Source organism: Syngnathoides biaculeatus, chromosome 7, assembly GCF_019802595.1.
Source record: "Syngnathoides biaculeatus isolate LvHL_M chromosome 7, ASM1980259v1, whole genome shotgun sequence".
NCBI lineage: Eukaryota > Metazoa > Chordata > Actinopteri > Syngnathiformes > Syngnathidae > Syngnathoides > Syngnathoides biaculeatus.
In genome coordinates this window covers 11,725,831-11,751,927 of record NC_084646.1, presented here as the reverse complement: position 1 = coordinate 11,751,927, position 26,097 = coordinate 11,725,831, and the positions used below count along the sequence as shown (strand labels likewise).

Below are 26,097 nucleotides of genomic sequence, written 5' to 3'. Positions count from 1 at the left end.
TGGTGGTTAATTGCACCCCACCCTAACTTTTCCAATCATCGGATGAAAAAGCTAAAGAAGAGAGGCTCTTTTTCAGTTGGCGCTTTCTGAAGTCCAACTGTCGCCGGCCACATCCACTACGTCGTATCACCTCGGGGGGGGGGGGGGGGGAGAGGTCTGTGTATGCGTGTCTATGGGCTTCTCAACGGTGTGGTGGTAGCTCAGTTGCCATGGTGATGCTAAGCGTGAACGTTTGTGTGTATGTGCGCGCGCTGTTGTCCAATGCGTGTTTGTTCATCATTTTTTGTCTGACAAATTTGTTGCCGTCATGATCCAAAGGGAAAGAAAATGAATTCAAGAAGGGGAGAAACTGCAGTGGACGAGGAGGCAAATACGGGAAGTTAAGTCATCCAAAAGGGTTCCGCTCGCGTCACTCAGTGGCTAATCCACTGATGTTGCCTCAAAAGAACCACTCGGATCCCTTGAGCCAAATAGCTGCACGATGACGCTAGAACACCACAAACTTCCTTGCGTTGTATTTTGTACAGCCAGAGGTCAGCCGGAGCCTACGCTGACTGCGAGAAGCTGGCCACGCCCCGGACTGGTCGCCAATCTGTAGCGGGGTGCGTCAACGCCCAACGATCAACAGAGTGAGCACAAGTCAAGCGTGAGCGGCACACTGAATGGCTCGGACATGTTGGTCGGTTGCTTGTGGAGGACTGGAGGCCTCCGGCGGCTCCCTCAGTGACGGCGCTGCAAAAAAAGCAAAATCTTACTCAGCCAATCTATCCGATTCCGACCGCGACTGGTTAGCGCGTGCGCCTCCCGGTTCTGAGGTTGTGGCTTCTCACCGCAGACCTCACCTGTGTGGAGTCCGCAACTTCTCTCCGTGCATGGGCGGCTTTTCTGCGGGCACTCTGCTTTCCTCACACATGCCAAAAACATCCACGGTAGGTTGATTGAAGGCAAGAAATTCCCCGTAGTTGCCAATGCGAGAGCGAATGGTCGTTTGTTTTGACGTGGCCTGCGATTGGTCGGTGAGCGTCGGAGGACGTACGGCGACTTGTCGCCCAAAGATAGCCGGGGTAAGTTAGCGCCACTACCCCGACCTGAATGAGGAGAGGTTCAGAAAAGGGATGGATGGAGGGACGGACGGACGTCGGACTGTCCCTATTTTAAATCTTCAATAGGAAAAGGACGTTCATTTTCATAATTCCTACTTGTTCCTTTGGCAGATCAGTTCCTTGTTGTACAGCGCTATTATTTCACCCGCAAAATCAAAGGAGCAGGTAATGCTTTGAAATGGCCAATTTTCCTCAGCTGACGGGCCCAATTTATGCACAACCAACACATCAGAAAAGAGACAGCAGATGGGCAAAACTCTCGTCAAGTCCTTTTTTTTTTTTTTTCTGCTCGTGGAGCCAACCAACCAACCAATCACACGGCGCTGGAACAATTGGCAGCTCTCCTTCACCTTTGATGGCGGGAGCCCAAAACAATCCTTCCCAGGCCTCCAGGGACGGAGCTGCCTTTCTCTCCTCCCCCCTCGCTTTGCAACGCGGCCAAACGCAATCGGTCGAGGCGGCGGGCGTCTTTCGTCCGGCGGCACGCTCGTCTCCTGCCGCCGAACGCGACCAGCGACCGGTCCACGTCTTTGCTACAGCGGCCCCCGGGCGTCCGCTCGCCAAGGTCGGGGCCCGTCAAGTCACGCTGAGTCCTCGTGGCACTTTTTGGAACGTGCGAGGAAAGAGCCACTTGAGCGCCTTAACAATTTGTTCAAAACGTGCTAACGAGACACGGGAAGGCCAGAAAGCAGAAGCGCTGAACTGCGAGGCAAACGTGCTGAGATCAAACTTTCAATGTCAAAAACTGTGAATGGAAATGAAGGCTGCGTGGCAAATAAAATGTCTTTACAGTTGAAATGATTCTGTTGGTATTTCTTTTGTCACAGCAAATATTCAAACGTTTCATGTATATACAAAGATTCAGGGAAAAAAAAAATGGATCAAATTTGGAAGTCTTTGTTGTCTCGTGCTCACGTCCTGACCCTTGATGAGGCTGCTGCTCGCGCATCCCATATTTCACCACAACGTGGTCCTCCACGCGGGTCTAGGCGTAGGTCTGGCTCTGAATCTGGATGCGGTGGCCCATCTGTTCCTTCCGCTCGTCCAGCTGGTTGGCAAAGACGCCCGCCTCCCAGCGGAGAGCGCGCTGATTTTTATGTCGAATAACTCGAGTGGATTCCACAACCTGCAAAGCCAGTTTGACAATCGAGGGTGACAAAGACTTGTTAAGCGGAATTATTCATCTCGACCCATTCATTCATATGCTCCGGGGCTTTTCGAGCCCCGACAGTTAGGGTTAGGGTTGGGCCTAGGGTCATCATTGGAGGCCTCGAGTCCCGAGGCACGGCCCGCGGACCAGAAGACAGGCGCAACGGCGTACTGGACTGGAAGCTGTGCCAATGGAGGCTTTCTCCTACTCGAACAAGGGGCTGCCGGAATCTGACCTGGAGTATCCTAGTCAAGTACATGTTTGTGACCTCTTCTCCCATTGAAGTCAAAATCTGACGAGGTGCCAGTCCTACCGGAGACTGGGTAGAGCCGTGCGCAAAGGCCCAACGGGACAACGTCGCCTTGTTGTCTTAAACGTGCTTTGTACTTTGCAACGAGCGTGCGCCTGGATCTGACTTCCCAGTAGGCCAGCCAGTCGAGATCTGTTGTTGCAAGCGCTCACTTGCGCTTTCTAACGTAGGCTACAGCTCACCCTTTACGGGGAAGGACACGTTTGGTGATTTGTACCAGCGCAAGCGTTTGGGCTCTGCTGGGCTTCGTGCAATTGGAAGCAAAAAATGAAAACAGACAGAAATAGATGAATTTTGAGAAGGAGCACTCGTAACCTGGTTGTTGATGTCATCGATGGGCGGGATTCCAGCGTACTAAAAGACAAACAGGAAGGACGTAAGCGGCGTGCCGGACAATGTTCTCCACGTTGACCTTCGGACATGAACTCACGGAGCTGTCGTCCATCTTCTGTCGCGCCCGTCGCTCCACGAAGTCCCTCGCCGGCGTTGCCGTCAGGCCTTTGTCGGGATGCGAGACCACGTGTGAGCATTATCGACAACGTGACGTGATCAGTGTTCTGTGACGTCTTTAGCGAGGTTATTGATTAGTCAAAAGAGGAGCTGGTCCCGGGAGGACTTTGGCCCGTCTCTCGTTTGGTTACTGATTGTTTGCACTTTATGACTCCAGCCAGATAACTCGTGCTCATCGACATGTAATAGTCATGTGCTCCATGGTGGAAGTGTTTGTCTTTAGACTGGAGGAATGCATGAAAAACAGAAGACTTTGGTACACACCTGAGTTTTCCGTGTGGTCAATCCGCTTGATGCCACTCTTGGATGCCTGCTCCACTAAAGGGGCAGGAGAGAGGAACTCTCCAGACTTGCTGGACGCTCTGGGGTCCCCGGACTTTCTAGATTCCCTTGCTTGTCTGGATTCCAAGGACTCTCTAGACTGTCGAGACACCTGAAGCTCCTGCTCTCGTAGCAAAGCCTCTTCGATCTCTCTCTCGATGAAATCCGGGGCACTGGTTTTCCTGCACTCCAGGCCAGTGTACTCCTGGTTGGTCCTCCAAGAGTGAGTTCTGGTCCATGACAGGCCGTGCCGAGGAGACGGGGACAATATTGTGGACGGAGAGGAGGAAATTTCCTCAGCATGTCTATGAGGACAGCAAGGGGAAAAAAAGACCCGACGGTCCTGTACGTCCTCCTGGAACCGTCTCTTTGGGTCTGAAAGCTCCTTCAGCGGTTGTGGACTTTGAAGATGATCGATATTCTCTTTGTGGTTTTCTTGCTGAATGACGAAGCTCACGTTGGTCTTCTCTTTGGTTTTGTGGGGTATTAGCGGTGATTGCACCCGCTTGGTATAAACCTTTACCATCCCTGAGAATTCATCACTGTGCTTAAGGCCTCGTGAGCGTCTGAGGATTTCCTCACGTTCCTGAACTAAGCGGATGTCTTTCTCAATCGGAGTTTCATTGTGAACTTCAGATTTTCCTTTCCGAGTTGCTTGGAGACCGCCGTTGTCAAACACATCCTTGTCACTGAGGGAGCCACCGAGCACCTTCGCAGACAAGTCCTCCGCAACCAACAAGTCGGGGTCATTGGGTATGCCGCTCACGCTTGAGCTCTGCTCAGTCCCAGGTGGGGTCTGACCTTCTCCGGACTCCGACAGTGCTGCGTCCTCTTCGGCCATCTTCTCGGAAGAACGTGAAGTCCAGGGGTTGACAGGGACATTCCGCTCGTCCCGCTCCAGCTGCAGGAACTGCTGCCGAGCTGCACTGAAGTCAATCTGAGCCCTGTCGATCACCCCGGCGTCTACGGACTGAGGGGGCTCTAGACTGACGGGACTGCAGCTGAACCCGGAACCTTTTGTCAGGACACTTGTCGGCTGACTCCAATCCAGCTTCTCCAGCACGTCGACTCGGTCACTTAGTTTGAAAGTGGACTTCTTCTTTGGGGCTTGCTTTTGGATAATTTCCATCCTGAGTTGCTTCTCGTCTTCCTCCCCAAATACTTGGCAGTGGTTTTCTGGTTGGATTTTGTACTGTGACTCGCAGTCTGTAAACAAAGTCTCTGGTTTCTTACCGCTGGTGTACGTCTGCACTTTAAAGGCCCTGTCCTCCATCAGGGTGGTGAGATGACCCTGCCGCTGAGGACATACCATCCATGCCTCATTCAGCTCTGCTTCCGGACTTGTCGGGTCCTCCACGAATGAGTAGAACCCGCTGTGAGATCCTGAGCTGCTGCCGCCGGGACTGCCGGGATGCCGCTCGTCGCCGCTGTCGCCCCCTTCCTGGGAAACCGTGACCTGGCAGGCGCGGACCACCGGGCCCTCAGGACCCGGCAACGCATCATCTTCACCTCTGGCTGGACCCGTAATGTGACGCAGGTCAGATGGATGCAGTGGGGGGGACAGAGGCTTCAGCACCCACCTTCTCGGAACGTTGTCCATGGCGGCAGCAGGGGGCGATGTTGAGCCCAGGAAAGTGCCCGAACGGAAACTACGTATGCCAAGTCACAAAATCCTGCCAGTCATCAGCAAGGGGGCGTGACTAGGGTGATGTTACTATGGCAACAGCACAGGCGTCGTCATTGCTATGATGTCAACAGAGGTGTTGCTATGGTAACGGTAGAAGGGGTGGTTCTGTGATGACAACAGAGGAGGGTTAGTATGGTGGTGCGTTAGTCCAGTGACAACTGGTGTTACTATGGCAACATGAAAGGAGATGTGACTAGCATGACGACACATCTCACATCTCTGTTACTACGGTGACAAGGCAACAGAAGGAAAAGGAGGCAACAGACGGCGTCCTCAAAAAGCGCGCTGCCAAATGGGCACAAACTGTTTTTTTTCCACCAACTTCAGACGCGAGCGTTAGCTTTAGCCTGTGTGTGCAATCGAGTAGATAAGCAGAGCGCAGTCGCCCCGCCCCTGTGCCGCGGGCTGATAACGTCGTTGACGGGGAGCTCGCTGACATCGACTGGCACAAGGTCGGGGTTCAACACCAAGCCTGTACGAATGCTAACTCATATGAGCGCTCAAGCAAGCCGATTGCTAACATTAGAGATGCAAGCGGAAGATTTACCTGAGTTGGGCTTCACTTTCTTGAAGAAAAAGTGAACAAATGAGTGACGACCATGCAAACTTCACCGTTTCTCCTCGCCTCGGGCTCCGCCTACCACCCGAAGCCCCTCCCCCACGTGACCAATGGGGATTCTCGCGATTACTGTTAATGATCAACAAATATTCCTCCTCCTCTTCATCCACTATTTTGTCCTTTGACGCCTCCTGCAAAGTTGAACTTGAAAGGGGACATTTTCCAGCATTCCCGCCACCCTTGTGAGGATAAGCGACCTGGAAAATGGATGGATGTCTTTTAAAGACCCAGTAAAGTGATCCAAAAACCATCTTGTAAACTTGACACTGCAGAGATTTCTGTGAGCAAATCTCCAAGAAGCTTCCAAAGCCACCAAAAATTGAGCCGCTGACGTACGTTGGCTTTTATTTATTGGCTTCTTTTTCACATTTGATAATTACATATCATGAGGATTGACATTTGCAAATAAACAGAAAAAAAATAATACAGTCCATCCATTTTTTTGAACCGCTTATCCTCACAAGGGTGGCGGGAATGCCGGGGCCCATCCCAGCGATCTTCGGGCAGGAGGCGGGGCACACCCTGAGCTGGTCACCAGCCAATCACAGGGCACACGGAGACAGACGACACTCGCACTCGCAATCGCAATCACACCCGCGGACAGTTTTAACGCAGATTTCGGGGATGTGTGAGGAAACCGGAGAAAAGCAACAAAGGGGCTTTCAACCCTGGTCAGACTCAGACTGTGAGGCAGACGCTCTCAGCAGTCTACCGCTGTGCCACCCGCCGAATGCAGTACAGAAAAGGTCTGAAGTCACGATTCAAATGGATCCATAGCAAAACACAAGCAAAAATGGAGTTTTTCTAAGTTGGCTTCTTCCACCGCAAACCTCTCAACGCAGGTTTTGGTCTCGGACCCTTGCTGGCCACTTGCTCAACATTTACTCAAGGCAGCGTCCCAGCAGCTCCGCGTGTGTCAGCTGCGCAGCACAAACAGGAAGTGATGCGTTCATGTTCCGGAAGTCAGTTCCATACTCAAATGGTAACGCGTGCAGATTTTTGAAAATGGATATTTGATGACAATGTTACAGTGTTTGATTTATATGCACTTTGTTTCTTGGTTGCAGATCACATGGATCAAGTGCTAATGCTAATTATCAGGGGTGCCATGACTTTGGGCGCGGAGGACGAACTGCCTCACAGTTCTGAGGACCGGGGTTCAGATCCCGCCCCCGCCCGTGTGGAGTTTGCGTGTTCTCCCCCTGCCTGGGTGGCTTTTCTCCGGATACTCCGTTTTCCTCCCACATCCCCGAAACATGTACGATAGCGTAAGTAGAGTCTAAATTGGCAGCAGGTGTAAATGTGAGTGCGAATGGTCGCTTTGTTTCTACGGAGCCTGCGGTTGGCTGGCGACCGGTTGAGGGCGTATCCCGCCACCTGCCAGAAGATAGCTGGGACTGGCTTCGGCGCTCCCGTGACCCTCGTGAGGTTTAGCAGCTCACAAAATGGATGGATGGATGGATGATCTTACTGTGTCACAGTCACCGACATGCCGTTGGCTACTTTTATTTCTCCATTTTGCAGTCGGGTGTCCCTTGTTTGACTTGGGAAGTCTCAGGTGGGATCGCTTGGATGACATTTGAGCACTAAGGCAGACGATTGGAATCAGTGAGTAGAAACCAAAAATACAAAGTCAAAATGGCACCAACCCGCCAACGCCAACCGACACGTGCGTTCGGCTGTCAAATTTTGCCCGCCCAGCCCAGGCTCAAAGAAAAGGAGAAAAAGACCATCACAAAGTCAACGTTCTGTAGCGCCCCCCCCCCCCCACCCCCCCAGAAGGCGGGTTCACATGATGCTGCAGCACTTACAGGCTTTTTCCTCCTTGGGTGTGGTCACGGCAGCGCCCCCTGCTGACTCGCGCTTCTCGGTCTGTGAAATCGGCGCGGCGGCCGCCTCGGGTTCCTTTGCCGCCTCAGCCTCGGGCCCCCCAAGCGACGATGACGCGTTCCCTTCAGGGGTGGGGACGACGCCGCCCTGCGGAGTCAGGTCCTCGCCGGCGCCGTCCCGGTCCCCCACGTTTCGGTACCCAACGGGCGCCGCGGTGACCGGCTTCCGGGTGGCGCCGCAATCCCGAGCGGAGGCCTCGGGCCCGGTGAACTCCGCCCCTCCCGGGGATCGAGCCGCGGCTCCGTCCACGTACGGCGCTGTGATTTTGCGGCCCGAAGGCGACTCGGTCGTCTCATCTACGCCCGCCGTCACGGCCGCCTGATCGGCTTTGAGGATGAGCTCGTCCACCTCGGAGGCGCTGAGCGGATGGACGCCGTCCTGGCCGTTGACCTCGTGGACCACTAGAGGGCACAGGGGGGGGGGGGGGGATTGCGCTTGCATGACTTCACTCAAGTCAACTTTAAAAGCTAAAAACTTTACATTTCGTCTGCTTACATTGGAAAATATCGATTTTCAATGTCGCGCGTCATTTGCGTGGTTTTTGCAAGAAGAGTGCGTCTGTCTCTGTCGTCCCAGCTCGTGGGATGCGTGCGGCTAGCGGCGTGCGTACGGCTCACCGAGCGAGTGTCGCCGATTCAATATGGTGGAGGCTGCCCCTCCCCTTGGAAGTGATTGGACACCATTGTTAGTCTGTTTTGGAGGATCACCGGTGTGTGTGTGGATGGGGGACGGGACGGGGTGGGGTGGGGGACGGGGCTGCGTTTTGTGCGGGCATTGCGTGCTAGAGAAGAGGATGCACGAGATGGGCTTAGATGGAAAAAGATGAGACGTTGTCGCGACCCCTAACGGGACGAGCCAAAAGAAGAAGAAGATTTGTTGGTGCGTAACCCTATTTGAGAGTCCTCAGAAAGATCCATCATCCATCCAATTTCAACACCGCTTATCCCGGTTAGGGTCACCGGGTGCTGGAGCCTAAACCAGGAGAATTTGGGCGAAAGGCAGACTACACCCTGAACTGGTCGCCAGTCGGTCGCAGGGCACATACGGGCGCCGTCACCGAGTGGCAACTGAACACACGCTGCCTGCAACAAAGTCAGGCGAGCGTGCCACGACACCATCAGTGAGACCCCCCCCCCCCCCATCCCCGGAAAGATGCGCCAAGTTTAATTGACGTCTGATCATTTTCTGTATCGTTAGCAGAATGAATAGCTAGCTTGTAAAAAATGGGAGACCAGGGTATAAGCGCATCATTTCCGACGACTGACTCGGGGGGGGCTACCGTCGGGGGCCGTCACACGGGGCGCCATTCGTGCAAGGAATACACGCGCGACGTGATTGGGCCCAACTCTGCGTCGCGGCGAGGCCATGTCACCTTTCTCCTCGTCCTCGTACACTTTGACCCCCCCGTGAGAGCAGTCGACAGGAAGCTTGGTCTGCGAAGAGAGGACGCGCGTTTGTCCCGTGGTCCGGTCCCGCTCCACTTTGATTTCCACCGAGTACACGGCTGCGAGAGGCAACCGCACAGAAGCTTTTAGGCCACGCTCCCGACTCCGCGGGCGCCGCCGTCCGACGGCCGCCGCTCACCTCGCTTTGTTTTGTGCACGCCGCCCGCCGGCTGAACTCTGACCTCTGCAAGGACAAGACAAAGTGAGGTGTCAGGAGGTCCCGCGAGGACAAGGGAAAGGGACACATGAACAAGAAAAAAAAAAAAACCGCACCCTGCATGATTGCTCTCCACGGATCAGATGGAAGAACTCTCTTGGCGACCTGCTTACAAAAACACGTCGTTCGGTTCGTCGTCGCCGTCCGTCCGCCCGCGTTGCCGTCAACAACCTGCGGGTTCTCGTCGTGACGTTGCGGTCTAGGTGGCGCTCCTCTGCCCGGGGTCCCCACGCAGCTTCCGTCGACGACGCTCGTGCTTTTTGTCCTCCGGATGTCTTCTGGGTGTGTCCGCTCGCGGCCTTCTGCTGCAGTGTGGCTGCCGCCCGGTTGGCTGCTCGCGTCCCGATGCCGCAATGGACAAACCCCAGGCGATCTCCTGCTTTCGGCCCGTAGGCGGCGCCACTTTCGCCTTTACAAGGCAGGACGCTTTGATTTGACAGTTGCCAGGGACGCGCACCAAGTGTTCGACCTGCCGGTTTTCCTCTCGGCGTCTCCGCGCTTGGGTCGTGGGCGTGCTGGAGCCTCTCCCAGCTACTTGCGGACAGCTCGCGTTTGTTAAAAGTACATATGGCATCGTTACATATTTTATGAATTGAGTATTGCGCTCCATGTAAATACGCTTCTCTGCAGGTCGAGTTTCTCTTGATGGTTTACACATAAAAAGTCGTATTTGTAATCGATCCAAGCGAAAACCTAAGAGCAGAACTGGGCTGGGAGGGATTCAAAGACATTTCTGTGGATGGAAAAAAGGAGCTCAGGTAATAATCGGTTGTCTATTCGTGTAATATTTGCACACTGAGGGCTCAGTGGGTAGACACGTGACACACAAGAACACGTCAGTCCGATGTACAGTACTTATGCGTACAAATACGTCTTTTGCTCATCGATATTTGAGAGGATGATCCCCCCCAAAAAAGGATGGAAATCAAAGGTTTGTAATACAATCAATCACTCTATGGTCCTAAATGGATAATACAAATGAACGTCTTTGAACGCGCATAGGATTGATTTGACTACAAAAAGTGGAAAGACGTCAACGTATGACCGCAGGAAAGTACGAAACGTACAAAAACATATATGTATATATATATATATATTTAATTAAAAAAAAAAAAAAAGCTACATATTTTCTTTGGAGGCCAGTCCACGGAAGACCCGACTCGCTCCGAAGTCGCGCCTACTCAAAGATTTCAAGACATTTTCACAAGAATCGTTTCAAAGTGCGTGACGTCACCAAAAGGAAAGTAAACCAACATCCCGCCAATTTGTTTATTAAAGAAAGGATCAAAACGGAAGACAGACGACAACAACGCACCCTGGGTAAGTGTCGCATTCACGCAGCGTACACAAATGCACACCAAATGAACTTTATTTCTTTCAACAGACAAACTTCAAACTAGTGTTTCAAAACCACGTGTTTCGCTTATAAAAATACATTTGGAAATATAAACGTTTATGGAGAGTTAAAAATAGGAGGAGATTCTTTGCCAAGAAAATATGTAACTTGAAACCCAAAAGGATCAAGTGATACCATTCAAAATGTATCCAAAATAGTATGTACACGATACATCTGCATACAGCACATGTATGTACGTGTCGGTGTGTGGGAATGGCCAAAGAAGGCCAGCAGGGGGCGTGCCAAGATAGGTTGTCACACGTCTTGAGCCAAAGTGAAGAACGTTCGGAGTACCGCAGTGGTCCAAATGCAAAAGCAAACAAACAAATAAATAAATAAATAAACCGCAATGAATTTGGGGAGGAAAAACAACAGTCGGACACTTTTCCAGATGAGTTAACCTTCCTTGTGTGAGCGTGCACAACCGGGGTGGAGTTTTTGGAATCCACGTGCAGCAGAATCGCGTCTTACAAAGTGATAGACAAGAGCTTAATTCTACCTTTCCATGCGCTAGATGGGAACATCGTGATAACAATCGAGTCCACCCCACAAGGACTTGATCCTCAAAAGCTTTTGGGCCTACTCGTCGGTACAAATGCATCATTTTCATGCCCCTGCTTAGAGTTCACCAAAATAAAGAAACTCAAATCAAAACCCAGAAACTCGGATGCTGCTTTCTCCTCCCGATAAAATCCTGGCTAACAATTTCATTCGTACGATTCTCCCCTGACCTAAACTTTCCCAACCTGAACCCCACCAGCTCCTAATCCTCCTTCAAAACCCTACTTATCACCTTCTCGCTGCAACCTAGCGAACTCAAAACCAGAACCTTCTTCGTTGGTGCCCTGGAAGTCCGCTGAGGAGTTTGTAGACTGCCAGCATGAAGTTCTTGGTCTGGACAGAAAGTGATGGACTGAGCCAATCGCAGGTTTCAAATAGGCGGCCTTCAACCAGGGCGACCGTCAAGTCCTCTCCATTAAATCGGCGATGGGCTGAGCCAGACTCAGAACTCCACCTTGCAGGCGGGGAAGGTTTCGTCCTGCATGGCCACGGTGCTGTTGCTCCCCAGCACGGTAATTGACAGCTGCCTCTGCTGCTCGTGGGTGTCTCGGTACCACTCGTGCATGGCCACGGAGTCGAAGGTCGGAATGAGCGTGACCTGGTGAGACGGAACAATCAGAAGGTTCTCAGGGTGATTAAGACCCGGCCGGGCCTCCACAAACCTGAGCGTCTGGCCAGCTGCTCTTCCCATCCAGGAGAGCATCCAGGATGCTTCTCATGGCCGCCACCTTAAAGCGCTCCTCGCCGCTCACGACGTAATAGGAGGCGCGAAGGCGTCGGAATAAGTCGGAGTTGATGGTGGACGAGGCAGACCCAGACGGCAGGTAAGCCAGGTCCACGTGGACAGCGGAGGCCTCGGATGTTTTGGTCACTAAGCAAAGGGAAGAGCGCTTGAAAATGTTTGAATGCATCTCAATGAATCTTACGGAATGTTCGCAGTTGTTCCAAATCCTGGAAGAAGATGAAACAATGACCTTCGGATGACGCTGACCTACCTGACACCGAAGGTTTGACACTCGCGCTTCTCGATCCACCCAGCGAATACCGAGTGGATAATTTAGTGTCAAGGGCAGGCGCCGATTTAAACGCTACAGTGCCGCTGGCCTTGGACTTGATGTTCTGGATGGATGGGCTTCCAGAAGTACTCCTTTGCAAAGTTCCTGTTGTTTTTTTTGTCTTGCTGACAGAAGTCTTTTGGTTCTTGCTCAAGGCTTCGACGTCTGCCATGCAAGCTTCTGGTTGGGGTGGTAATGGCGGCAAGTCCTTGAGCGGGGCTGATGTCGGGTCAGGCGAGGAATGCTGACCTGGCCCGAGGGAGAGGGTCACGTCAGGATGTCCCGGATGGAGGGGGTGACTCGAGTCCTCCTCAGTGTCCATGGCCGAGGAAGGGGAATCTTCTACGGCGGGTGGGACATCGGAGTCCAGCGGCATGAAGGACGAGTCGCTGACTGATGTGCGGGGGGTTTCCTGGCTTGTGCTGCTGCCTCGGTCCTGGGAGGACTGATCATTGACCAAAGTTTGCTGCCCGTTCTCAGCTGGTTCAATCTTCTGGTGCTGGAACTCACAAGGCGACACCAAGCACAGATCAACATCATGATGACCATCAAGAGCACCATCGTGAGGAAGGTCTGTGCTGAGCTCTGATGTGCCGCGAACACCTTCCTCTGATCCGAGTACACAACTACCATTGAGGTCCCGCTGCATATGGCCGTCCAACTCGGGCAAACGTCCGTTTGAGTGGACCTCCCCTGCCAAATGCATCGTCAGCGGTGGAATTTGCTCTGAGGAAACCGCAACTTCAATGCAACGGGGTGAGCGGACCTGATCGGAAATAGGAGGCAAAGTGGGGAAGGAGTCGGGAATGTTTTTCATCGTATGAGCGGATTGTTTGTCCTGATAGGGAAAGGAAGCTTCCACAGTAGAAGTCCTGAGAGGACCTCCCTGGCTGCAGCTGTCGAAGTCCAGGCCGGGCAGTGTTTTGGTTTGATGATCTTCCGAAGATGCGCCAAGCTTTTGTCTTAAGGGGGAGTCCGTACAAGCGAAGGTCTCTGGACTTGTTTCGGTCACGCTGGGGTTCTTCCTGGCACTGTCAAAATTTGGAATTTTTGAGGTCTTTTTTGTCCTGTACCTGTCATCTGTGTCGTCTGTGACCTCCTGGTTGTCCCGGACTGAATTTCCCTTCGTCCCTCTGTTCACCGTGTCCGTCTTTGGAGTCCTGACTGGAGATTTTTTCACTTCAGAACTTGTAGCGCCACCCACCTTCTTCGCATCCTTTGGAATAGATGCCACAATGTTCTTGTCTTCCCTCTTACTGTCTTTTTTGGCTTCAGGTTTGTTTTCCTTCTTTGCTTTAGTCGCATCTTTCCTCAGACCTTCTTTCTCTTCTTTCTTCACAACCGCAGCAGTCACCCTCTCATCTTTGTTTTTCACTTCTTTCTTTGGAATGAGCTTCTCCGAAAGCCTGACTGGCTTTAATTTGACTTCGAGCTCTTTTTCTCTGGACACAGCTTCTCCCGGTGCCTTTGGTTTCAGTTTTACCTCCTGTTTTTTCACAGGAACCCGGCCACTTTTGTCTATCTGGAAGGCACCGATGACTCGCAAGTCTCTGGCCTTCGGGTTTTCTCGACTCTCTGAGCACTTTGCTAACTTTTCTGTTTTGGGTCTTTTCGGGTCCTCTGAACTCACCACCGGAACACCGAGGAAATCCAAATGTTTGAGTCTTTCGAGTCCCTCCAGGATTTTGGCCTGTGGTGTGCATCCTGGGAAGAGGACTCGCACGATCTTCTCCCTTTTACTGGAAGGATGCCAGACCAGCAAAGCACAAATGGAAGTCAGGCATGCTAGTGGAAGAGCTGAGCTCTTCGAGGTGGAACTTTTGGACAAAGTCTGTAACAACTCTTCCATTTCTTTACTGCCACTGACTGGATTCAAAGCGTACAACTCCAAACGGCCAACTCCCATCTTGTGGAACAACACCAGCGGCTCAATGCAGGGCCCATTCGAGCGACACAAAGGTTGTGCTTTGATCGAGAGTCTTTGTAGGTGCTCCAAGATAAGCACACCCAGGTCGGTGCTGCGGAGCTCGCTGGGGTCACCACGGGTGGGCTTCAGTCTTTCGGGAACATTGAGAAAAACCACTCCTATCTCTGGGGAGATGAGCTTTTTCGTCCAGTCCTCTTCACCGCGACCTTCGGCTAAGTCCCTGTCCTGTTCGGCTACTTTTCTCAGGAGTAAACTGTTCAGCCCGGGGAGATTGTCCACACCGACGTGGGTTAAAAGGATCGAGTCGATTCTGTCCAGATGTCGGACCAGTTTCCAGAAGCAGGCGCGGGGGTCAGAGCCTCCATTTACTAGGACGTTAAAACCGTTGACTGCAAAGAAGGCAGAGTCCCCTCTACCGCCGGGGAAGATGTAGCAGCAGGGCCGAGAGAGTTTCAGGAATCCCACAGTACTCGGGGGCTCGAGAAGCTCAAAGGGTGACTCGGGCTCCAGAGACTCTGAGAGGTACTCTGTGAACTCTTGCAGACCTTCCATGAGTGGGAGAAGCAGGGGAGGGTTGACTTGGATGTTGAGGAACTCTTGCTGGTTGTGGTCCTTCAACAAGGGGTCCCTCCAAAGGCCCAAGTCAGCACAGCTGAGGGTAAGACTTGCCTTTGCCGTCGGGTGTGCCGAGCGCCACAAGAGACCAACCTAGCCATAATGTGACGAGAAAAAGACTTTGTCAAACATGTGAAACAAAGTTTCCTTCACTTTCTTCTTTGCTGATTATATTTGTGAACCCACACAGTAGACTGAGAGCAAGTCATTCAAAAATAACAACCACGCTATAAGCGGGAGAAAGAAAACGCCGTGGCTAATGTGGAGGCAGCAGCTGACCCGAGCAGCTGACAAGAATCTAAAAGTGACTGTAAAGGCCTCAGAAGACGCCACGAGCAGCTAACCTCTTCGTCAGCGCAGATCTGGATCAGGTCGCTAAGCGAGAAGAGGCCTTTCTGCAGAACCAAGTCTCCGCTGTCCTCCACAAATTGTCCGGCCAGGACCAACAATTTGTGTCGAGACGGCTCACGCAGCAGCCGCCGCACCTACGCGCAGGAAAAGGAAACTTACAAAACTTACTCCGACACGTTGAGACCGACGACCTTCGTTTCCAAGCCGTCTCACCTCTGAGCAGACCAGGTCGTGAGCCGGATTCAGAACTACTTGCACGTCCAGAATGTCTCCGTGGTGCTGCAACGTCCGTTGACCTGCGGCGGGAAAAACACCCAACCGCTAAAATGTGATAAAAGATTGCGTTCAATATGAAAACTTCCAAAACATAGGGATTTTTTTTTTTTTAAACATCATGTAACAAAGTGGTCCCGGACAGTATAAACCAGTTTTATACGGGACCAGAAAAAAAATGAGCCTCACGTAACAGAATCAGAATCAGCTTTAATGGCCACAATTCTCCTCCTATCGTGTTTTAGCTTCTCACCGGGGACCACCTCTGACAGGAAGGCCGAGTGTCGGGACACGAAGAGCTTCAGCTGCTGGTCCAGAACGTCCAACTTCATTGGCACACGCCAGCAGCGCACACCTAGAAAATGTTTGTACACGCACACGAGGAAGTACAAAGACTCAGTCAGTCTCTGTCAGATACTTCAGCATGTGATATCATTCCCATGGTACACTGAAAAACGAGTGAAATGCAATTGGCTGCTGAGAAGAATGTTCACTTTATCATATTGGCCGATTTCAAGATCAAGTGACAACTTGCTCCACTTTTATGCCATTTTTGGTATGATCACGTGACCATGAAACCGGTACCGGAAGTCCTCCTCCTCCGCCTGACATCGTCGCCAAACGTGCTCTCTGCTTCACCGGAGGGAAGTTATCATTTCTGTTTGTAATCATAACCCACGTTGTAAAATATCTGGACAGAAAGAGTAGTTTTAGTCATTTAGTCGTGAAGAGAAATCTAAACGCCGTAATGTAGCCTTAAAAACAACTAGACGCGTCAAACCTTTCCGTAAAGATAAGCCCTTGCAGCAAACACGCATAACGGAATTCGTCCGGGAATGGCCGAGGATTTTATTGTGAAAGGGTGCGCTGACTTCCCGCTGTGGTGTGGCTCCACTGGCAGCCGAACTTTGGCCAAACTCACCAGACTCGATGTGCAGCAACAGTCGCTCCAGGTGCCCGCCGGCCCGCAGCGCCCCGACCGCCCCGACCACCACCAACATGGAGTAATCCAAACCTGGACGGGTGTCGCCGCCGCCGCCGCCCTGTTCCGCCACCGCCGCCATCTTGGCGTCATGGACGGTCCAGTGGCGACGTCACCACGGCCACGCTCGCTCTCGGGATGCCCCGCCCCCTCAACGAGGGCGGGGGGAGGGTGACCAATCGGCGGAGATGAGGAAGCAACCGTGACAAAAGACGACCAATTGGAAGAGTGGTGAATTCAAATGAGCTCGAGAATTTTTCACAACTATTGAGTTATTTCTTCTTATTTTCACGTGTAGGTTTTATGAAAACGTTCCTATACAATTAGCGTGGAATAAGAAGCGGTTAAAATACTGAGGCATCATCGGCTACTCCTTACTAAAAAGTTAAGCGTCAAGCTGTTTCAACTGTTACCGTGATGAGCCCGCGAACGCAGCACGACGACTCGGCTAACATGGCGGCGCCCGCAAGCGACCGACTTGGCAAATGTGCCTTTTTCGTGCAGAAAAAGAAACGTTTCTGTAAAATGCTCGTCGCCAAAGGGCACAAGTTTTGCGGAGAACATGCCAACATGGATACGAACGTATACGTGAGTTTGATGAACTTGGGGGAAAAGTGACAATCAGTTATCCTTGATGACGTACGACACAACTAGCTCACAACACAAATGTTCCACACGAATACGACAATCAAGTCTCTGGATGGGACAGGGGAAAAGTGTTTGGTACTTGAGGGAGTTCACAGGTCGTGGGTTTGAATCCGGGCTTCGGCATTTGTGTGTGTGTGTGTGTGTGTGTGTGTGTGTGTGGGTGTGTGGGTGGGTGGGTGGTCTTTTGCATGCCTCCCGTCCGGCATATGTTGGCTTCAATGACTGCTCGAAATTGTCCACAGGTGCATTTGGCCAGCGACCAGTTCAGGGAATGTTACTACACTGCAGTACACGACAGTACATTCAGAAATACCGCTGCCGTTTTCTTTCCATTTTGCTGTGAGCGGTTTCCGGCGCTTGGATTTAGTGGAGGTCCACCTTTCCATTTCTCATCTTTTGGTAAATGCTAAAATTTGCTCTTCTTAGATGAGATGATATTTTTGGGAAATCCCCTTCTGCATTGTGTTTGAAATTTTCCATTCTCTTTGGATTTTTTGTGGTTTTGATATGGATGAATGTGTTTGTCAATTTCAGCTGTGAAAAACTTGCGTAGGGATATGGAAAAGTATATTGACGTGGTTCACTATGAGAAGGGTTCGAACGGTGACCGCCGCTAGAGTGGTTTTGTAATCGGAGCTGCTTTTTTTTCTGGGTTGTTTTCACTGACGTCACATTTTTTTTTGCTGTGAACCACTGCGCGCCGCCATTTAACCTCCCGACCTAACGCGTCGCCAGTGTGGAAGTCGACGGATACTCTCGGTTACCTTTTGTGTTTCGCGGGCGTCTCGGGACTCAAGTACGCAAGAGAGGACCGTCAGCCTTCTTGTGACTCTTTCTCCACAACTCTCGCTAATTCGCTGAAGCTTTTTCCAGAGTTGCTCGTCGAAGTCGGCTGGCGGTCCGACTTCGAATGCGGGGACGCCGTCTAACGCTTCCGAAAGACGAAAGACTTTGGACATTCTGCGGCTCTGTGCTTCACGGAGACTTGGCTCTGCGGACGACTGCCCGACGCTGTTATCCCGCTCCCCGGTCTCGACCTCCACGGCGCTGATGTGTCGCCGAGCTATGGACGGGCCGCGTACCGGTACCCGGACGTGGCCGCTAGTGCCGGGGCCCGAAATAGCTGCTCGTCGTGCAAATTAACGAGTCTTGCTTTCTGTGACGTCGAAAGGAAATCCGACAATGCGCTGGCTGTCGCTTTGGCTCGAGCGGATGCCGCTGTTGAAAAATCGGCAATTGACTAATAAGAAACATCTGAGCGTTGTTCTACCCGAGAGGCAAGGTTTTGCTCACACGTTTCCTCCTGATTTTGGGACAGGATAGAGTGGGCTACAGTGGATGGACGTTTCCACTCCACGCGTGTCACACCTCTATGGATGGAAAACCTCTCTTGTGCTTTGAGGTACTCATTGCTTACTTAGGTTTGTGGCAACATTCCTGTCCGGGCTTGGATGTGCCTCGCGTCCCAGCCAAAGACAGCTGGGAGAAAGTTTAGCTTGCCCCGCACCCTCTTGAGCGTCAAGACTCGAGAAAATGGGCAGGGTGACTCCATGAATTTGATATTTAGGTTACATCTCAAAGGGTTGAATTCAAAAAGTTGTAAACGCACATTTCTTGGAAGCGCCTTGCACAGGTAAAATGTTTTCAGCAATGGATTGATAAGTTATGCTGCGAAGGAAATGAAATGCGCATTGTGATCTTTTACACATTCGACAATTCTCCGACGGCGTTAACGACTCGGCTGACGTTCTGCGTTTCGTGTTTCAGGAAGAGGGCGGCCGGAGGAGGATCGCTTGTCCGCTGGACCCCAAACAGTAAGCGCCATTGACGCACGCGTACGCAATTGTCGGCAGAAAAACCCACAAGGCTCCCTGAAATCGATGAACAAAGCAACTCGGAAGTATTACAAAACGTCCTGAAATTGAACCTCAGACGTGGCTTTGGAATTGTGGTGCAACAGAATGAGTTTCAAAACAAACAAGATTCATCAAAGAGGTGACAGGAAGTGGAGCAGGGGGTGACAGAAATGAAAATGTTGAGGTTCTCCGCGGGGGCGGGTTGAATGGGATTGAAATGAGCTCGAGAGAGGGGGACAGCCCACGTTCGATGCTTCAGAGACAAAGTCGGAGAGCCCGGACTGACTTGACGCAGACAATACCGATGGAGCTGCCAGGGAAGAGAGCGAGACGCACGAAGACCAAAAAGAAGCTTGACGGATGTGGTGAAGGAAGACGTGAGAGGGGAGGCCCATGCGGGAGACGGGCTGACGCACGACTGGACAAGCCCGGAGGAAAGGAAGACTTGTCCTACATCTTTTCTTTCTCTGTTGAATAATATGCCAAGGAAGGCTTGGGTGGTTTCTCTTCAATCATCTGAGTGGTCCTCGTGCAAAAGCTAACTCGGGGGTGTCAAAGTCATTTTTGCTGTCGTACTTGATGATGATGATGATGATGATTTCCCTTTCAGTGCTGTTATGAAACAAATTGATGGATCGTCGCTTTCAACGGCAAAAGCCACTCAAAACGTTTCTTCAGCTCTACTGAAATGGATTCGAAAAGGGGGAATTGCTACAAAATGTTAAGACGATTTGCAACGGAGGTGTTTTAGCCAGGAACCTGTGGTCACGGGCCACGTGGTGATGCCGTGGGCTGCATCTGGCCCTCGGGCCGCGGGTTTGACACCGGTGTTTACTGCTCTTATTTCACGGAGCGAGCCCTACCTCAACAAATCGTATTTCTTTCGTGTGTCGTCAGCACGGTCAGCGAAGACAAGCTGGACAAACACCTGAAGAAATGTAACTCGCGCGACAAACCAAAAGCGGTGAGCGACCCGACCCGACCTTGTAGAAAACACAAAGACGCCGTCCGTCGTCAGGATACTTCGTGTCCACAACGTGGCCGTGCTTTCTGTCGTCAGGTTTATTACGTGGAAAACATCAATGCCGGCTCAGCTGACCAGGACGGCCAGACGGTCCCGCAGGTGACGGCCATTTTGATTTCATCCTCCTGGTGTCAGCATTGCGGTTGTCACCTTACCATGGTAACGCGTTGCCCGAACAGGTGAGTTTGTGCCAGCAAGGCGCCACTCGCTTACGACAACTGCTGGACGCGCTCGACGCGGCTTCAAAAGGTGACTTGACGTCAAGTTCGCGTCTGTCCGACCGCCGCCTCGCCCGTCTCACTCCCGCCGTGTCCGTTTGCTGAAGGTTTGCCGTCGGAGCCGGACGAGAACTTTCTGTCGCACGCGGTTTTCTGGGAGGAAGCCAATAACCCGAAGAACGGCGATTCGGTCCACAAACACCTGAAGCAGCAGGTCGCCCGAATGCCGTGCGGCACGCGGGCCGAGGAGCGAAGGCCGACTGACGCGCGCTGCCCTTTTGCCTCCGCAGTCCTCCATTTTGGGCCACCTGGAGGCGCTGGGGCTGCTCGGACGCGGCCGCTGCTTCGTGGAGTTCGGGGCGGGTCGGGGGAAGCTGTCGCACTGGATCCACCGAGCCCTGCGGGAGCAGACCCCGGCGCCGCCGACCGGAGAACGTTTGCAGATGCTGCTGGTGGAGCGGAGCAGCACCCGATTCAAGGCACGCGTCGATTTGGGCTAAAAGGAGCACCAGGCCGACGAGGCTCCCTGAGCGGGCTCGCGCCGGACCTTTCAAAATAAAAGCTGCTCTCCGGTGTGCTCAGGTGGACGGAAAACATCGCGACGCCGACGTGGAGTTTGCCAGGCTGCAGGTTGACATTCAGCATCTCGATTTGAGTAAGGCGCCAGAGCGAGACCGAACCCCCGTCACGTGACCGCGGTTCACGTGACCCTTTCCCGCAGGTCGAGTCCCGCTGCTGGAGCGCCGGCTGCCGCTCGTCGGCGTCGGGAAGCATTTATGCGGCGCGGCGACAGGTGAGAGCTGTGCGGGACGCCAAATCTGCCGAATGTTGAGGAAACGGAAACCTTTTTGTCCAGATTTGGCTCTCCGCTGTTTGTTCAAAACGTCGTCGAGGCCTCGACCGCAAGCGGGCCCGCCAAGAAAACGCCTCAAAGCGTCACGTGACTCGGCAGCGGGAGACCCACCCGATCCTTCCGAGCCCGGCGAGGCATCGGGTCCTGCTCCGATTCTGGGCCTGGCGGTGGCGCTGTGCTGTCACCATCGCTGCGAGTGGCGTCACTACGTCGGTCGGCAGTTTTTCTCGGATCTGGGTCTGGGCCCCGCAGAGTTCTCCAGCTTCTGCCGCATGTCCAGCTGGGCCACGTGTGGCCCGCGATCGGACGAAGAACACGAACCCCCGACGGCCGAGGAGGCCAATGTGGCGCCGGGGTAAACCGTCCTGACCTTGAACGTTTACGCGGACGCTTGACGTTCATGAAGAATCACCAGCCCGTGACTTTGCTCATTTGGGTTTATTTCCGTGCTCCGCCAGCAGACTTCTGTCGTCGGGCGAGCGCGAGCGGATCGGACGCCGCTGCAAACTTCTGATCGACGCCGGCAGAATTGAGTTCCTGCGGAGCAAAGGATTCTGCGGACGGCTGACGCGTTACGTCAGCGTTCGGGTGACGCCGGAGAACGTCCTGATGACGGCCACGCCTGCCGCCGCCGCCGCTCCCGACGCTTACTCGTAATGACCGACGGGTCACGCGCGGGAGAGCGCGTGCACGTTAAGGGCGGCGTGCGCTCTCTTCCGAGCTTCCCGGATGTACGTCAGCATGAATTCCCGTCCGAACAGCTCGCGGTCGTCGTCGTCGTCGCCGCCGCCGTCAGTTGTGGGCATCTCCAGCGCCAACGGGTTGTCCCGGAAGTTGACGAACCTTCACAGAAAAAGAGCCACGAGTCATTTTTGCCCCATCGAAAAACCTCCTGAGCGGCGGAGACCTTCAAAAAGAGGACGCTCGGCTGACCCGGGTGGGCGCCGTGTCCGGCCGGGGATGCCAAAGTTTGCGGAGGCCCCCCCCCCCATTTCCCATTATTCCTTTTTTCAAAGAATCCAACCATAGTATTGGAAAAATACACAACTTGAAATGTCTTTATTTTATGAAGTCCACGGTTGGTTAATTACGTTGAAATTCTCCATCCTCCCCTTATCCTCACGCGGGTTAGGGCGGTGCTACACCCTCAACTGATGCCTGGCCAATCGCAGGGCACTCGCACCGTTCACAGGCTTCAGTCGAGCGACCGTTCGTGTTTGCGGTACTCGGAAGAAACACGCAAGGTCCACAGAGGGCCGAGGTGTCGGATTTGAACGCGGGTCCTCGGAAGTGTGTGGCGGATGAGCTAACCAATACTAGTAAGTTTCTTTCGGCTTGTCCCTTTCGGGGTCGCCGCGGCGTGTCATCAAAAAAAGAGAAGGGATTCCGCCTCACAGTACATGGTGACAGAATATTGCCCCAAAAAATGCCGAGGCGTTAAATGTCTGGAGGCGCCGCACGTCCAGTATTCATTGAACCGTAAAAAGAGGGTGAGTGGATATTTGGAGGGTCTCGCATCTGAAATTCTAAGTATGATAAAGTATTAGTAGTCCTGAAACAGCATTTGTATGGATTGGGGCGATCCGGCGGCTGTTGTCTTCAAAACCCGCAACGCGAAAGCATTTTGATTGGCTGGGATCTACGACGGCGCGGCGAAAACAGCGGCTGGCGGGGAAAACTGCTGCGGAACGGTACCGTACTTCAATCGGGTTCCGCCTTGAGACGAACTGAGAATACAGTAACAGTCAAATGTGAGTCGCCTCGTTCTGACACAAGTATTTGACCTCTCGCCCTAAACCCAGAAACGATCCGTTAGTGCAGCCGCAGACCCACCTGAGGTTGGCCATGTCCTCCATGACGGGGGGGATGTCTGTCAGTCGGTTGCTGCTCAGGACCAGCGTGTCCAGGCGGGGCATCCTGCTGATGCTTTCCGGAACTTTCTCCAGCTGGTTGCGCTGCAGCCACAGCGCTTGCAGCTTCTCCATCCTGGGCGGGGCAACTCTGCCATTGGACGAGTTACCCGAGAAGGCGGGCGGACGGGCGGCATTCGCTTACCTGTGGATGTCTTGGGGTAGGACGCGCAAACGGTTCCCCGCCATGTCCAGCCACTCCAGCGCCGGCATGCGGAGCAAGCACGGCGGGACGGCGCCGAAGGCGTTCATGGACAGGTCCAGACGATCCAGACGCCTAAGCCGGCTCAGCTGGATGCGACGGCAGAGGGGGCAGAACTGAACCGGACTCGCAGGTGAGCCGTGATGACAAAGGTGACCGGGCCGGGGGTGGCTTCTTCTGAATTATCATTGGCTCTCACTAGCTTCGGTAGACTACGTTCCAATCCGTACTATGGAAATGTATTTTGAGTATCGTGTCGCCCGCCTCTCGGCGTTGGACTCGCTAGAAGAGCTGCAGTTTCATAAACGGCAAGGCCCCCGACCCAATGGCTTTTCCCTCGGAGCAGAGAGAGTACGCAGCTGCTGTGCTCTGGCTTAACGTGGCAATTGTTTCAAGGTTGACAAGCGTTGAACGCTCTTTTGTCTGAGGTGCGTCACGCGGTCCTTCACTTTCGTTTGTCAAAATCGGAGTTGGCTTGAACACGTTTAAGTAAGGACTAGGGGTGCTCGAGAATACTTGAAAAGGGCTCTTGAGAAATGTTGTTGGGATTAGGACGTGCAGACTTTGTTTGTCTGCAATGCTAAACAGAATTCCAAGCTCCAGGCGAAGCACCCTACAATTCCAGTCGGTCCTTTTACCTTGTCCGGAAGGCGGTCCAGGTCTCCGTTCATGGCGAGTTCCAGTCTCTCCAGACTCTCGCAGTCTCCGAGCTCCTCCGGAACAACGCGGACTCTGTTGTAACTGAGCAAAAGTTCTCGGAGTCGCGTCAACCCGCCTGCGAGATCGCGACGCCCTCAAGTCACTCCCTTCACGTCATCATCGATCCGTTCCCGTGCGATCGTCACCGACCGATTTCTTTGGGGATCTCCGTCACGCCGTTCCGCGACAGATCCAGGACCAGGAGATCCCGGAAGCAGGAGACAAAGCTGGGGATTTTCTGCAGTCCGGTCCGGTGGATGTGCCACTCCTGGACCTGGCTCAGCCGGACCAGGCAGCCCGGCAGCGCCTGTGCGGCCGTGTCGAAAAATACGGATACACGCGTCAAAGGAGTCCCGGTGCGACTTCTTGACATAAAGTACGTTGGGAACGATACGTCGCACGCAGGTTTGACTAGCGACACAGAAGGCAAAATGATCTCACGGCAATGGAAGAATTCACCTCACTCGTCTGTTTTTTCTGGTCAAATGCTGCAATTTAACGTGATACAAGACGCAAGATATTCTCTCAAATCCCTTTGGCTACGCGGGATCTCCATCGATCGCGCGTTCATATACGGTTGACGACGACGACAACGTTTGCGGCTGTTCCAAGCGTAAGCTGCCCATTTTGTCAGCGTAACAGGCGTAAAAAAAGAAGCAATGGGGGTTAGGGTGAGGCGACCGAAGGACAGCAAGAAAGTATTTCAAGTCAATTTGAAGACGTCACCTTCCACTCCTCGCGCTCCAGGCACAGAAGCAGGCGTCCATCTCGTGTCTTGACTTTGTCTCTGAGGCGAGCCAGAGCGTGGCGCTCCTCCCACACGCCCGCCGCTGCGCCCGACCTGCAACGCGCACACCGCATTTCTCAGCCGAACACGACCACCAACGAGGACGTCGCCGCACTGTCCCGCCCGCGTCCACCGGAGGCCAAAGATCGCTTCGCCTGGCTTGGGTTTGAACGCGTGTGCGCTTGGTGGAGGGGCGAGGGAGGGGGCTTCCCTTTTGTTTGGTCGTCTCAGTTCCCACACTTGGCGTCATTGAATGGATAGCTTTCCGAATGACGCCATCTTGTGCGTCATAGGTGAAGCTCAAAAGTTTTTTTCCGATCTTTCATTTATCCGACCGGTCTGAGGACTGCGCTGACGCCGTCGACGTTCGATGTCATCACACCGCGCACCCTTTTTTTTTTTTTTCTCCCCCTAACTTAGTTACGTTTGAACAAAGTTATTTTCATGTTCAAGCAACCAGTAAAGCGTCGCTGAAGTGACGTTTTCAAGGTAACCGTGGCAACACTATCCGGTAGTAAGGAATGAGCGAGCGAACGGTTGACTTCTCCGGCCGGAATCACTTGAATCAGCAGCGTCGGCGTGACAAGATTCCCCCAAAATGGACAAAATTAGTGACGGGCGCATCAATCCTAAAAAGCGATTCAGTATTGACACGAGCCTCAACACATTGACAGTTTAGCTTCGGTTTCACCCTTCAAAGAGGCGACGGCAGACTCGCCGTATCTGCCTTTCTTTTCTTCTTCTGTGGTGCCCACGATGAACGCGTCGTTCCTGAATGAGCGTGGGCTCAGAATCGCCATCGGTCCCCTTTAGTGAAAGGAACACTTAATTGACTTTGGTGGTAAAACATTGGCCTCTGTGCGCAAAAGGCCCAAAATACCCGGCAGGCGGGCGAGAGGACGTTTTCGAAAGCCGGGTCAGCGAAGTCGTCGGGTGCTGAATTCAAATCGCGCGTCCTCACCTGCTGCGCGGCCTCCTGGCCTGCTTCTCACGCTTGTCCTGGATTTTCTGGATTTTGCTTTCCCACAAACTTTTCAGGGAACTGACCGAGCCGCTCGCTGGGATGGCTGCCATGTGATGTTACAGCAGGACGCATTCGGCCATCTTGTACCTCAAGAGGGGGGAGGTAGTTAGCTTATAGCGGCACGTGACGCTTTACATCGCTACGTAGTCGATTACTGCTGCAGCATGTGGAGGATTATTGGAGGTCGTTGCACAGTAGGGAGGCTAACGTCGCGGATTGCGGTGTTTATTTTTAAGACGTAGTTGTCGTCGCCCTGCGATATTTCCAATACACACGGGAAGTATGTGTCATTCTTTGCAATTTTGCTCACCTCATTTGTGCTCTTCAGCTGGACTGTAAACGAAGCCGCACTAAATATAGAAACTGGTGAGTCGCCTGACCTCCCATGGGGGGGGGGGGGGGGACACACACCCAAAAACTTTGCAGTTGCTTTTAAATTCCAGTAGATGGAGCAATGGCTCACA

The 26,097-nt window shown here is 53.0% G+C and overlaps 5 protein-coding genes across 14 annotated transcripts; 1 reads left to right on the top strand and 4 right to left on the bottom strand.

Annotated features, from left to right (window-relative positions):
• Nucleotides 1–53: 53 nt before the first annotated feature.
• misp (mitotic spindle positioning) lies at nucleotides 54–5,903 on the bottom strand. Of its 4 annotated transcripts, XR_009795602.1 has the most exons (6): nucleotides 5,629–5,903; nucleotides 3,338–5,186; nucleotides 2,994–3,061; nucleotides 2,879–2,917; nucleotides 843–2,229; nucleotides 54–732 (listed from the first exon to the last, which is right to left on the bottom strand). XR_009795602.1 is itself a non-coding variant. In XM_061824111.1 (5 exons), exons 2-5 carry the CDS (start codon nucleotides 4,992–4,994, stop codon nucleotides 2,089–2,091), a joined length of 1,905 nt encoding a protein of 634 aa, XP_061680095.1. In that variant the 5' UTR covers nucleotides 4,995–5,186; nucleotides 5,629–5,903; the 3' UTR covers nucleotides 54–2,088. The 4 variants fall into 4 exon arrangements, 3 of the variants coding, with proteins under 3 accessions (XP_061680095.1, XP_061680096.1, XP_061680093.1); XM_061824111.1 differs by having other exon boundaries at nucleotides 54–2,229; XM_061824112.1 differs by lacking the exon at nucleotides 54–732 and having other exon boundaries at nucleotides 2,093–2,917; nucleotides 3,338–4,909; nucleotides 4,975–5,186.
• A 1-nt stretch (nucleotide 5,904) lies between these two features.
• On the bottom strand, nucleotides 5,905–10,004 carry palm1a (paralemmin 1a). The gene is made up of 5 exons (XM_061824125.1): nucleotides 9,309–10,004; nucleotides 9,175–9,219; nucleotides 8,963–9,094; nucleotides 7,512–7,991; nucleotides 5,905–7,286 (listed from the first exon to the last, which is right to left on the bottom strand). Exons 1-5 carry the CDS (start codon nucleotides 9,313–9,315, stop codon nucleotides 7,255–7,257), a joined length of 696 nt encoding a protein of 231 aa, XP_061680109.1. The 5' UTR covers nucleotides 9,316–10,004; the 3' UTR covers nucleotides 5,905–7,254.
• Nucleotides 10,005–10,135: 131 nt separating this feature from the next.
• On the top strand, nucleotides 10,136–22,802 carry trmt13 (tRNA methyltransferase 13 homolog). Of its 4 annotated transcripts, XM_061824117.1 has the most exons (12): nucleotides 10,136–10,183; nucleotides 10,531–10,572; nucleotides 18,828–18,874; nucleotides 19,814–19,880; nucleotides 19,977–20,039; nucleotides 20,120–20,189; nucleotides 20,266–20,372; nucleotides 20,449–20,637; nucleotides 20,741–20,813; nucleotides 20,880–20,951; nucleotides 21,015–21,366; nucleotides 21,470–22,802. In XM_061824117.1, the coding sequence occupies exons 1-12, from the start codon at nucleotides 10,151–10,153 to the stop codon at nucleotides 21,666–21,668; spliced, it is 1,314 nt and encodes a 437-aa protein (XP_061680101.1). In that variant the 5' UTR covers nucleotides 10,136–10,150; the 3' UTR covers nucleotides 21,669–22,802. The 4 variants fall into 4 exon arrangements, with proteins under 4 accessions (XP_061680101.1, XP_061680099.1, XP_061680100.1 ...); XM_061824115.1 differs by lacking the exons at nucleotides 10,136–10,183; nucleotides 10,531–10,572 and adding an exon at nucleotides 16,650–17,000 and having other exon boundaries at nucleotides 21,470–22,801; XM_061824116.1 differs by lacking the exons at nucleotides 10,136–10,183; nucleotides 10,531–10,572 and adding an exon at nucleotides 16,650–17,000 and having other exon boundaries at nucleotides 21,473–22,797.
• Nucleotides 10,874–16,643, bottom strand: map1sa (microtubule-associated protein 1Sa). Of its 2 annotated transcripts, XM_061824097.1 has the most exons (9): nucleotides 16,212–16,489; nucleotides 16,016–16,121; nucleotides 15,684–15,785; nucleotides 15,371–15,453; nucleotides 15,151–15,291; nucleotides 12,205–14,899; nucleotides 11,872–12,080; nucleotides 11,664–11,807; nucleotides 10,874–11,542 (listed from the first exon to the last, which is right to left on the bottom strand). In XM_061824097.1, the coding sequence occupies exons 3-9, from the start codon at nucleotides 15,760–15,762 to the stop codon at nucleotides 11,465–11,467; spliced, it is 3,429 nt and encodes a 1,142-aa protein (XP_061680081.1). In that variant the 5' UTR covers nucleotides 15,763–15,785; nucleotides 16,016–16,121; nucleotides 16,212–16,489; the 3' UTR covers nucleotides 10,874–11,464. The 2 variants fall into 2 exon arrangements, with proteins under 2 accessions (XP_061680081.1, XP_061680078.1); XM_061824094.1 differs by lacking the exon at nucleotides 16,016–16,121 and having other exon boundaries at nucleotides 16,353–16,643.
• On the bottom strand, nucleotides 21,680–26,027 carry lrrc39 (leucine rich repeat containing 39). 3 transcript variants are annotated; one of them, XM_061824122.1, is made up of 8 exons: nucleotides 25,944–26,027; nucleotides 25,571–25,720; nucleotides 24,549–24,663; nucleotides 23,973–24,129; nucleotides 23,762–23,898; nucleotides 23,067–23,212; nucleotides 22,845–22,997; nucleotides 21,680–21,854 (listed from the first exon to the last, which is right to left on the bottom strand). In XM_061824122.1, exons 2-8 carry the CDS (start codon nucleotides 25,681–25,683, stop codon nucleotides 21,680–21,682), a joined length of 996 nt encoding a protein of 331 aa, XP_061680106.1. In that variant the 5' UTR covers nucleotides 25,684–25,720; nucleotides 25,944–26,027. The 3 variants fall into 3 exon arrangements, with proteins under 3 accessions (XP_061680106.1, XP_061680108.1, XP_061680105.1); XM_061824124.1 differs by having other exon boundaries at nucleotides 25,571–25,713; XM_061824121.1 differs by having other exon boundaries at nucleotides 25,571–26,027.
• Nucleotides 26,028–26,097: the final 70 nt, after the last annotated feature.